Source organism: Gopherus flavomarginatus, chromosome 8 (assembly GCF_025201925.1).
Source record: "Gopherus flavomarginatus isolate rGopFla2 chromosome 8, rGopFla2.mat.asm, whole genome shotgun sequence".
Classification (NCBI taxonomy): domain Eukaryota; kingdom Metazoa; phylum Chordata; order Testudines; family Testudinidae; genus Gopherus; species Gopherus flavomarginatus.
The window spans coordinates 20,751,769-20,764,693 of record NC_066624.1 but is presented as its reverse complement, the minus strand read 5'-3'; the positions used below and the strand labels follow the sequence as shown (position 1 = coordinate 20,764,693).

The following is a 12,925-nucleotide window of genomic DNA, read 5'->3' as shown; positions in this document are numbered from 1 at the left end:
CACAATCCAACAAAGCAGTGTTCACTGAATATTTTAAATGCTTTTGTATTTGCAATGCTTAATACAGTAGACAAATAAAAGCCACATTTATATCAATATTTAAAATTTAAATTTATATTGCCTGCATAGGATAAACTCTGTTTTGATATTTGTTGTTCACTCTCTACGTAAACAGTTAATTTTACAATGTTTACTGTCCATTAAGCATTTTACTCATTGCATTTAATGAATATAGAAGTTTTCATTTTAACAAACACTCTTCCCCACTGCACCTTTTATTTCAGCATTATACAAGTGAGGAGAACCATCATGCAATATTCGTAATGTTTCCTTTGCCACATTAAAATCTATAGACACATACATACAACAGATAGATATTTCTTCTTGTTAAAGCTAATTTACTGACTCTAGAGAGATGTCAATTCATTGACTTGACTGAACGTTGCCCACATTGCGCACAGGCTACTTAGTTACCCATTTAAAAAAAGTTTTAAACTCTCTAAGTGTGCTGTTGGCTTGCTACAATTTACATCCCACAACTTTACATTGATCACCACTGGATTACTTGAACAAAAGGATCTTTTACTACAGCAAGTAAGCCAATTGCATACAGAATTCTAACCACGTGCTCCACTCCACAGGATGAACATCTATGAGAATGAGGGCTCATAATTACAATGAAAAATACTGCCACACATTTTCCATCTGGAAGTCCATTATTTCTCTCTCTCCTCCACCAAAGCTTATTTTTAATATCACCAGTAGGGTAGCCTACCTTTCTTTTACTGAAACATCCTCTGTTTATGAACAGTGGCCCCTCAAACTCAACTTCTTCCATTATTTATTGATAGTACTCAAATGTAGCTACTTTGTAAAGTCAGAGGTTTATCTATAAAATGTAGCTCTAACTAGTAAAACATGTTACATCAGAACCCAGATGAAAGAGTCTGAAACATTAAAGCTCGAAATTGTCAACTAATTTTCAAATGCCTCTCTTTAAGGATTCCAATTTGAGAGATGCTGGGCCCCGAAAGGTGCTGAACATACACAACTTCAATAGAGTTCAATTCAATGTGCCATTTGAAGCACCCCAAATTAGTGAGTATTTCTGGAAGTATTGGCTTAAGCCTCCCTGGCACCTTGATCATATGTAAAAGTTATGACACGTTAACTACTATTGTCCACTTTCTAATACTCACCTAATTTAGTGTCAAAAGTAAATGAGTAGGGAAACAGAACTAGCAGGAGCGGAACCACGGTTTTTGCTGCCCTAGGTGGCAGTGCTCCTCCTCAGAGCATTCGGTGGTAGGGGTCCTTCTGCTCCGCGTCTTCGGGGCACTTCAGCGGCAGATCCTGAAGTGAGTAAAGGACCTGCCGCCGAAGACCTGGAGAGAAAGGACCCCCAGCCGTTGAATTTCTGCCGACGGTGGAAAAATGCCTAGTGGAAGCGCCGGCCCTGAAAACTAGGGAAATACAACCTAGATGGAGCTACCATAAGTTGGGGTGCATAACTGGTTGGAAAACCATTCCCAGAGAATAGTTATCAGTGGTTCACAACCAAGACGGAAAGGGATATCGAGTGGGGTCTGACAGGGATCAGTTCTGGATTCGGTTCTGTTCTGTTCAATATCTTCATCAATGACTTAGATAAGGGCACAGAGAGTACAGTTATAAAGTTTGCAGATGATACCAAGCTCTGAGGGACTGCAAGTGCTTTGGAGGATAGAATTAAAATTCAAAATGATATGGACAAAGTGGAGAAATGGTCTGAACTGAAGTAAATAGGATGGAAGTCAATAAGGACAAATGCAAAATACTCCACTTAGGAAGGAACCATCAGTTGCACACATACAAAATGGGAAATGACTGCCTAGGAAGGAGAACTGCAGAAAGGAATCTGGCGATCAGTGAATTACAAGCTAAATATAAGTCAACAGTGTAACACTTGCAAAAACCGTGAACATCATTCTCGGCTGTATTAGCAGGAGTGCTGTAAGCAAGACATGAGAAGTAATTCTTCTGCTCTACTCTGCACTGATTAGGCCTCAACTGGAGTACTGTGTCAAGTTCTGGGCACCGCATTTCAAGAAAAATGTAGATAAACTGGAGAAAGTCCACAGAAGAGCAACAAAATGATTAAAGGTTGAGAAAACATGACCTATGAGGGAAGAGTGAAAAAAATGGGTTTGTTTAGTCTGGAAAAGAGAAGACAGAGGGGACATGATAGAAAGCTGTTACAAGGAGGAGGGAGAAAAATTATTGTTCTTAACCTCTGAGGATAGGATAAGAAGCAATTGCAGCTGGGGCAGTTTAGGTCGGACACATTTTGTATTTCAACACCAAAGCCTTAAAAACCCCCCACAATATTAATAATTTTAAAATTGCATTTTTCACTGCAATTTAAGTGCTTCTTCCGCTAAAAACTTATGTTGTGTGTGTAGTGAAGATCACCATGGTGACAGTGCAAAGTGTAAAATGGTGTAAATATTTCCTCAACTTTCAAAAAGGCTTCTGCCCAAGAGTCTCAAGGTCAGAAAGGCAAGAACTTCTCCCATAACTAATGGGAGAAGTGTCTTTCAAGACAACATTTGATTTTACAATGACATTTCTGATGGTGAGGCCATCGTTTGAAGTTACAAGGTTTGAGATATTAACAGTATTGGAGAAAACAGTGTAAGAATAAAGTCAGCTTGCATCCTGCAAGTCATATACAATGTTACTGGCCAAAATGTTTTTATCCCTATCTGCTAGGTTCTACATCCTTCTGTCTTGCTTGTATCTCGTCTTACTCTACTCCCTCACTCAGCCCTTGGGCTACACATATCCTGCTTCCCTTCAAGTGTCCACAAATGCCTTTGTGCTTTCTCCTGCCTCTGGAATGCCCTCCCCAACCATCTATGCACACAGCCTCCGTGTCATGTAATCACTCTTTTCTGATAACCTACTTCTCTCCACTTCTCCAGTAATGCTCCACACTTTCACGTTATTCTAATAAAGTTATTTTAAAAAAAGGGGCCAAAACCCTCCTTGTGAAATAAGGCAAATGCTCAAATATGCAAAATATATGAGAAGTTTAAACTTCATCAAGAGGCTTTTAGTCATGGACAAAAGCACTTCTTTCTTTGGGAACTCTTCATAGCCATATTATCATCTCAGTAATCTAATAGATCAGTTATTTTCTTTCAACATGCACCTTAAGAACAATGCACACACTGCTGCATACATGGGCATATGAATATGGTCAGAAGCAGATGTTGCCTTACATCTTTGAAACCTATAATAGAAAATGGATCCAGGCACCTATGAATTTTGTTATCATCACACTTTGCACTTTCCAGAATACCCATCACCAAGGAAAATCAATTCCATTAGCAGAATAAGCACGGGAGTACTTCATGAAATGGCTACCACCTTCCACTTTCATGCAGCTATATATTATAAAACATTTGTAAGCACCATAAGAATACAGACTACTACGTAAAATGCAACATTTATTTTTTTGTTACGATTGTTTCATCCCGCAAGATAAACATGGATTTTAGTTTTGCATTATTCAACATATACAATTCATAGGTTAATAATGTTGACAATGTCTTGAGCACAAATCTAACAGCTTATTTCCAAATAAAACTTTAGGTTTAAAAGATGGCTAAGGCTGAAACACTCAATGAAAAACATGTATGCAGGCACACAAGCACCAATAAAAACACAAAATTCTACATCTTAACCCCCCCTACATCCACCCACCTCAAAAGCCCTACAAATAAACAAGGTAAGGCATCTAGACATTTCCTAACTGCCACGCAGTCAGTCATCTATCACTCGCTATCACCCACTTAACTCTGTCCCAGTAAGGATGCCAGCCTTCCACCCCTAGTTTCCTCAAACATGCATGTGTGTAATTTTACAGAACTGTACAGAAGGGGCAGTGGTGGGAAGTGAAAGGAGATAGTCAGGTCTGAATGTGGTATGGAGATGGTAGGTGGAATTTTGGCAGGGTGATGCTGAAAGGCTGGCATCCCTACTGAGCTAAGGTTGTGGTACATTCTCTGTAGTGTATGGTGGTTGTGCTGCTGGGTGAGATGTGAGTCTCTGGGTGGAGCTGCACAGGGTATGTTAACTTTTTATTTCCTTGCCTTTCAGGTTTTGTATTAGGTGTGTTATATAATCAATAACCTTAACTGACAGAATGCAATGTGTATGTATTAATTTATCTCAAATTCAAAATAGCAAGTTACCATAAAATTATAAAATCCCTTTTACTATGAAAAGGATCAATTTCCAGTATACTGTACCAACATACTTCATAATAGCACTCACTAAAAAAAAAAAAGTAGTAGCTGCACATTTATATTTAAAAATCCAAACTTGGAAAGTCTACACCCGTTTGTGTAAACCTACAATACAACATAAGCAGGAACACACACCATCAAACCAAATACATCAGACATTCCAATTCTATTCATACATATTCTTCTACTACCCCCACACATCACACTAGAAGGAAAAAAGTCTATGTAATTCTGACATTTCTTAATGTCCCTTGAAAATATATTCCTTTAAATACCTTCTAGAATACAGAGGTCTTGAGCCACTGGTATTAATATTTAACTGTACACTTATTACATGTCAGCTAAGAACTTCAAATTAATGACATCTCGGGGTGATGTGTGAACTGTGGACACAGTTTGGAGCTAGCAAAAAGGGTGCAAAGAATGTACATCTTTATGGATTTACCTGAGAGCTTGAGTCCTCGTTCACCAACTTGTGTGTTGTACCCATTGGGCATTCGGGTAATAGCATCATGGATTCCTGCCAGCTTTGCTACTGCATACACCTCTTCTGCTGATGCACCAATATTACCATATAAGAGGTTGTAGTAGATGGTGTTATGGAATAGAACGGCATCCTACAATTGTAAAGAGTATTTTAAATATGAAAATATAATTGATACTTCATGGGTGCAGGTTGAAAAAAAAAATCAATACAGATTAGCTTATACTCTTCCACTGAGCCCTTAAGGGAAAAATGTTTCTGGGAAAATGTAATTAGATGTTTCAATATCTTGAATAGATATAAAATGTATTTTGAGTGAAATCATTAAGATCTTTATAATATATGCTCTAGTTTTACCATCTCGCAACAAGTGTTAACGACTATGTAAAACATCGTACAAGAAACCTCTTCATTCCCAGTAGTAACATCTCCTTGATGTTTCAAATATTAAAGTTACAAGGGTTCCTGAAATACTGAAGCAACAGAGACTTTCACATTAAGCCTGACAACACAACTGTGCAATCCTTTTCTTCCATTTGAACCAGAGTTTCTGAATACCAAAAGTGACACTATCAAGGACATCTGGGATATTATAAAACACTATACCTGAGGTACAACGCCTATAGCCTTCCTCAGGCTTTCCAAGCTGATGTCTTGTATATTCTGACCAGCAACATAAATATTTCCTTTCTGGGGTTCAAAGAAGCGGAATAGTAATCTTACTATTGTGCTTTTTCTAAAATTGAGAGATGGGTTGAAATGAAGGTTAAATTTTAGTTTAGCATTTGTAAAGCTCAATCAATATAAAAGCATCACCGAAAAAAAATTGCCAAAGCAGAATCAAATCATTTTCAAGCTCCAATCAATGATGCAGAATTTGGCACAGTCCATTTACCCACCCTGACCCACTACCTCCTACAATGGCCACTTTCTTTCCTGCAGGGACTTCAAAAGACACTCCATTAAGGACTTTCTGCCCCTCAAGGTATTCAAAATACACGTTATCAAAGGCGATGGTAGCAGTCTGTGGTGTGATGTGCAGCAGTGGAGCCAGCTCTTTGTCCTATTAAAAAAAGAGTGCCACTTTACACACTGCCCAGAATGTATTTCAAACAGCTCAACAAGCTTAACAGTCAATTTCCTAATTCAAAAAAAGTGAAAGGCGGATGCTTTAACTTAAACAGGTTAAAAATTATTTATTTCAGTCATACATGTAAAGATTGTATTTCATTCCTCTCCTCCCTGAAGGTCAAAAATTTCCCTTCTGATCATTCAACTTCTAGGTAGCTTTTTTGCATAATAAATTCTGCATCATTAATTACAACTAAAAGACTTAAGAACATGGTGCAAACACTACAACAAAAAATCTCAATACCAAGACAGCTTCTCTGTGAAATAACATTCTCTTACTAAACGGCTCTGCAAGTCAAAAGCAAAAGCTATTTTACTAACTGCACTTAACACATAGAATGAACAGAGCTTCCTTACACAGCATTTCCTTGTAAAATAGAAATTAGCTCTGAAAGGTAACAGAGAAAGAAGTGAGAACATTGCCAGGAAAAAAAATACCCTATTATGCTGAAGTATTTGGCAACTTTTTTTTGAAGTACTTTCTAAATTACTTACTTTAATTCTTGTGTCTACGCTGAGCAGTGTAAACAAGGTGTTCATATCTATGAGAGCTTGCCTAGTCTCTCTGTATACTGTTCCCAGGAAGTTAAGTGGTAGAGAAAGCTGGAATAGCAGTCCATTCACCATTACCAAATCCCCAACTGTCAAGTTCCCTTAAAATAAAGATAAAGGAGAGACAGCGTTTATGTTAAGTATTTTACCTGGATGGCACAAATATTTTAGGGCTGTTAGTGTGAAATCCAGCATAGTCTGTGTTATATCACATTTATAATAGGACACAACTGTTTAACAAACACAAAAGAAAAGTCATTCTTGGAGAAGCACAGTTTGTCCAGTGAAGTGCCACAGTCGTCACTTATGCTGATTTCATTACAATATTAAATTATTTGGAGAAAAAGAGGCAGATAGTATAGTTGTAAAATCACAGAAAATTCTAGACCGAGAGATGCTGCAAACTCCACTGTTTCTCTTTTTTCAATGGGTTCTAAAAGACCTTAGAAATATAGATAAGAATCAAACAAAGGAACCTAGATATAGGGGCATAATTTCATGGACCAGAGAGGGAACATTAATTTTCTATGTGGCTCTGGTGAGACCACACTTAGGATACTGTGTGACACTATGAGGAACTCAGTACCAAATACATTGAGCAGGAAGATATTCAAAGAACAGCCAAAAAGACAGACAGGCCTGACCAGTGAGGAAAAACTAAGAAGTGGTCAATCTTCAGATGTTCTGAATTTACACTTGGCCGAGAACCGGCAGGAAAGGGCTCCCAGCCACTTTTCCACTCCCCTGTTTTTGGGCCAGCTGGGAGCTGGCCTACATTACACTGGTTACAATAGCCAGACAGTGCACCAGCCAAGGATCTGTCACAATGCTGTGCACTCCACAACACTGTCCCCCTTCCTCTGGCATATCCCTTATGTGTGGGAAGAAGGGCAGGCAAGCAGGCGAAGATACGCCAGCACTTGCCACCCAAGGATTCCCATGTCAAGAGAAATCTTTGCTTATCCCATCATTCTGGTGCTTTGTTATGCCTGAGATATTTTAGCTCCGCTTAACTAAAATAATGACCAAATGGGGTCATTCTGCTGCCATGTTAGTCAACAAGTATTTAATAATTATTCCATCTTATCTGAGATAGAAGAGGAATTGTTTAGTGTGAGGGATGGAAATGAGTAAAGAGATAACATATGTAGAAACATTTCCGTATTGGGATTCTATTAGATTGGGGAATAGCCTTCTGAGACTAGTGGCAGAGCTTCACTAGAATCATTTAAAACTAGATGAGAAAAAGTGCTAGAGTACAGTACATAGCGTAGGGAAACAATCTTGCATGGGTAGAGGATGGACAAGTCAACCTAACAGAAAGGATTTTCCCTTTTAAAAAAATATTTTCAGTAAAAAAAAAAATGCCCAGCAAAAAGCCACACGCATCAATAAATATAATAGTCATGTTTTTGCAATTCTTCAGTACATACTATGAAAGTCAAGATTTACAAGAGTACTGCTACGTTACATTTCCTACTAAATCTTTTTCTATCTAAATGTCAGATTCTTTAGATTAATAGTTACCAGCATGTGCCATAACACTAAATGACTCTAGACAGTTCTATCAGATATAGGATCTACCTCGAGAGAAGAGCTTCTCAAACACAGGGCTAGACTATGCCTAGCCGATCTAAGATGACAGGAGAGAGTTCTCCCATCAACTTAATTAATCCACCACCACCAAGGGGGAGTAGTTATGTTGGTAAGAGAAACTGAGGGAGGTGGCCTATTGACACCCGAGCGACATAAGTGTATACATAGCCTTTGTATCATCTCAGAATGAATGAGCAACTGATGGGTGCAAGAACTTATTTGTAATATGTCTCCATTATACCTATGACTTTCCATGAACTTATATATCCTAGAGAAACCCAGAATCCCTAGAAAAGACAGTACATTCAACGTGAGTTACTTTTCCAACTACAGGTCTTAGAACCATCATAGTCTGTGGCAGGGCTTTGGAGCAGAGCCCAGAGCTGGAGTGCGGAGCAGCTCCAGAGCAGTGGAGCTGTACGTTTTTGCCTGGAGATGGAGCGGAGCCAGAGCTCAGCTCCAAAGCCCTGGTCTGTGGATTTTATAATAATGAATGGAGGTTTTCAGCATAAGTTAATTCACCCTTAGAAATGCGTAAAATTTCCCTGACCACTATACAATATTTCATTTCAATTTAAACTATTGGTACAATTTATAAAAATACATTAATGCAAATATTAGGAAGCCTTCAAACTAGGTTCGAAGGGGGCAGGTGACCAAAGCCCACAGGAAAGTCAAAAACATGGAGACCTGGGAGAAGGGTCAGAATTTGTGGGGAGCATGAGCTGTTATAGCAAGGATAAAAGAGACAAGACAGAACTGGGGGGGGGGGGGCAAATCAGTATCTTAGATATCTATATACTAATGCAAGAAGTCTGGGGAACAAGCAGAAAGAACTAGAAATACTGGTAAATAAACACAACTATGACATAGCTGGCATCACAGAAACTTGGTGGGATAATACACGTGACTGGAATACTGGTATAGAAGGGTACAACCTGCTCAGGAAGGACAGGCAGGGAAAAAAAGGAGGAAGTGTTGCCTTATATATTAAAAATGTATACATTTGGACTGAGGTTGAGACAGACTTGTTGAAAGTCTCTGGGTAAGGATAAAAGGGGTAAAAAACAAGGGTGATGTAATGGGTAGGGGTCTACTACAGATCACCTAACCAGGAAGAAGAGGTGGATGAGGCTTTTTTTTCAACAACTAGCAAAATCATCCAAAGCACAGGACTTGGTGGTGATGGGAGGACTTCAACTACTCAGACATCTGTTGGGAAAAATAACACAGCAGGGCATGATTATCCAATAAATTCTTGGAAAGTACTGGAGACAATTTTTTATTTCAGAAGGTCGAGAAAGCTACTGGGGAGAGATTGTTCTAGATTTGATTTTGACAAATAGGGAGGAACTGGTTGAGAATTTGAAAGTGGAAGGCAGTTTGGGTGAAAGTGATCATGAAATGATATCGTTCATGATCCTAAGGAATGGTAGGAGGGAGAACAGCAAAATAAAGACAATGGATTTCAAGAAGGCAGACTTTAGCAAACTCAGAGAGTTGGTAGGTAAGATCCCATAGAAAGCAAGTCTAAGGGGAAAAACAACTGAAGACAGTTGACAGTTTTTCAAAGAGGCATTATTAAGGGCACAAGAGCAAACTATGCCATTGGGTAGGAAAGATAGAAAGTCTGGCAAGAGACCACTCTGGCTTAGCCAGGAGATCTTCAATGATTTGAAACTCAAAAAAGAGTCCTTCAAAAAGCAGAAACTAGGTCAAATTACAAAAGATGAATATTAACAAACACCACAAGTATGTAAGGACAAAATTAGAAAGGCCAAGGTACAAAACGAGATCAAACTAACTAGAGACAAAGGGTAACAAGAAAACATTCTACAAATACATTTGAAGCAAGAGGAAGACCACGGACAGGGTAGGCCCGTTACTCAATAAGGGGGGGAAACAGTAACAGAAAATGTAGACATGGCAGACGTGCTTAATGACTTCTTTGTTTCAGTTTTCATCAAGAAGGTTGGTGGTGACTGAATGTCTAACAGAGAACGCCAGTGAAAATGAGGTAGGATCAGAGGCTAAAATAGGGAAAGAACAAATTAAAAATGACTTAGACAAGTTAAATGTCTTCAAGTCACGAGGTTCAGCTGAAATGCATCCTGGAACACTCAAGGAGCTGATTGAGGAGATATCTGAGCCATTAGCAATTATCTTTGAAAAGTCACAGAAGACAGAAGACTGGCACTATATTTGCCCTTTTTCAATCTATAAAAAGGGAAATAAGGACAACCCAGGGAATTACAGACCAGTAGGCTTAACTTCTGTACATGGAAAGATAATGGAGTCATGATTAAGCAATCAATTTGCAAACATCTAAAAGATAATAAGCTGATAAGCAGCAATCAGCATGGATTTGTCAAGAACAAATCACGCCAAAACAACCTGATAGTTTTCTTTGACAGGTTAACATGTCTTGTGGTTAGAGAGGAAGCGGTAGACATGATATATCTTGATTTGAGTAAAGCTTTTGATACTGTCTCGCATGACCTTCTCATAAACAAACTGGGGAAATGCAACCTAGATGGAAGTACAATAAGGTGGGTGCAAAACTAGTTGGAAAACCGTTCCCAGAGAATAGTTATCAGTGGTTCACAGTCATGCTGCAAGGGCATAACGAATGGGGTTCCACAGGAATCAGTTCTGGGTCCAGTTCTGTTCAATATCTTCATCAATAATTTAGATAATAGTATAGAGAGCACACTTTTAAAGCTTCCGGACAATACCAAGTTAGGAGGGGTTGCAAGTGCTTTGGAAGATAGGATTAAAATTCAAAACGATCTGGACAAACCGGAGAACTGGTCTGAAGTAAACAGGATGAAATTCAATAAGGACAAATGCAAAGTACTCCATTTAGGAAGGAACAATCAGTTGCACACATACAAAAGGGGAAATGACCGCCTAGGAAGATGTACCGCAGAAAGGGATCTGGGAGTTATAGTGGACCATAAGCTAAGTATGAGTCACCAGTGTAGCACAGTTACAAAAAAAAGTGAACATTATTCTGGCATGTATTAGGAGGAGTGTTGTAAGCAAGACATGAGAAGTAATTCTTCTGCTCTACTCTGCGCTGATTAGGCCTCAACTGGAGTACTGTTCATTACTAGTTCTGGATGCCACATTTCAGGAAAAATGTGAACAAATTGGAGAAAGTCCAGAGAAGAGCAACAAAAATGATTAAAGGTCTAGAAAACATGACCTATAAGGGAAGACTGAAAACATTGGGCTTGTTTAGTCTGGAAAAGAGAATACAGAGAGGGGCAGGGGACATAACAGTTTTCAAGTACATAAAAGATTGTTACAAGGAGGAGGGAGAAAAATTCTTCTTAACTTCTCAGGATAGGACAAGAAGCAATGGGTTTAAATTGCAGCAAGGGAGGTTTAGATTGGACACTAGGAAAACTTCCTAACTGTCAGGGTGGTTAAGCACTGGAATAAATTGCGCCTAGGGAGGTTGTGGAATTTCCATTACCGGAGATTTTTAAGAGCAGGTTAGATAATCACCTGTCAGGAATGGTCTAGATAATACTTAAGTCTTGCTATGAGTACAGGGGACTGGACTAGACGACCTCTTGAGGTTCTTCCAGTCCTATGATTCTATGATTTTTCTGTAAACTCAAACTGGAGGTCCAAGAAAAGATCTCTCCCTCCTCCCCCCAAGTGTGAACTGAATTAACAGAGAATTAACATTTAAATTAATGGACATAATTTTCAATGGAGCAAGATTCTGACAATTAGATGGAAAGCTTCTGCTGCCCTGTAAACAACATAACAGAACAGCATTTTCATACAGTTAGTACTGCAGATGACAGATTATTTTTTTACATTGCAGAATACTTGTATTTAACTTTAAGAATGTCACAGATGCAAGTGATTATTCACCTCCAGAGTCAGTGAATTTGCAAGTATAATATGGTCTCCTCCTTTAAAAAGAAGAACCAGTTTCTAAAGCACAGGTGTCGCACTACCACACATATACATGGCAGAATTAAGATACAACGGTCTCAGATGAGAAGGCAAATGCTCACCCACTATCCCAGCAATAAAACAAATGCTAGATGTCCATGTCCAACAAAAAGGATTAAACAAAATGGGATAAACTGAATTAAAAAAAAATCACTGTGACAGAAGTCAAAACCAAAAATGTGGTAAAAAAAATTGCATTTAGTTCAAAATGCCTGCAGTCCAGTAATACAGGTAAGCATAATTTATCTTATGTTATCCTGTAGCCAAGTTTTATGTTGTTCTATAAGTTTGTTTTACTACTGGCTAGGATAGCTCAGTTAGGGTAGGTCTACCAGAGGTGTAGCGAGCGCCCTCTGTACCTTCTGACCGGAGGGGGCCCCGCAAGGAAGGGGGCCCCTAAAAGTGGCAAAAAAAGTGTAAGGTATAACTAGGTAAGTGACATTTATTGATGCTATTGCACAATCCATGTCGGTTTTACTGACAAAACAGTGAAGTCATTATGGTACATCATAATGCTATTGGCTACATCAGTTGTCTGTCGGTCAGTTTCGAATTTTAGTTGGACCCATTCAAAGAATGTGTATTTGCATTCATAATGGCGGTCGGCGGATAAATGTTATTAATTTAGTTGTTTAGCTTTTTATCGTTTCCAACGCAGAAGCGTGCTTTGTGATGTCTAAGAGAATGTATAACAGCGGAGCTAGTAAACGAAAGGCAGCAAAAGATGCTGAGAAGGAACTTGAGAAAATTCCAAAGTTGTCAACGTATTTTGCGCTGCAATCCAACGTACAGGTACAGGCACATAAAACAGACAGCGCTAGCAGCGACATCGTATCCAGAAGTGCTTCAAGTGAGGTCGAAGGTGAAGCCAGTTGTTCTACCAAACAAACTGTGA

General features: G+C 38.8%; 1 protein-coding gene across 4 annotated transcripts in view; it reads right to left on the bottom strand.

Moving 5' to 3' along the window:
• The window catches only part of ABCB7 (ATP binding cassette subfamily B member 7), a 66,588-nt gene that overhangs the window by 10,816 nt on the left and 42,847 nt on the right, over window positions 1-12,925 (bottom strand). For all 4 annotated transcript variants that reach the window (XM_050964641.1, XM_050964642.1, XM_050964643.1 and 1 more), the window contains 4 exons: window positions 6,403-6,560; window positions 5,676-5,839; window positions 5,383-5,512; window positions 4,738-4,909 (listed from right to left, as the gene is read on the bottom strand). In XM_050964641.1, the coding sequence (XP_050820598.1) occupies window positions 4,738-4,909; window positions 5,383-5,512; window positions 5,676-5,839; window positions 6,403-6,560 (624 nt within the window). The remainder of the gene's footprint in view (window positions 1-4,737; window positions 4,910-5,382; window positions 5,513-5,675; window positions 5,840-6,402; window positions 6,561-12,925) is intronic.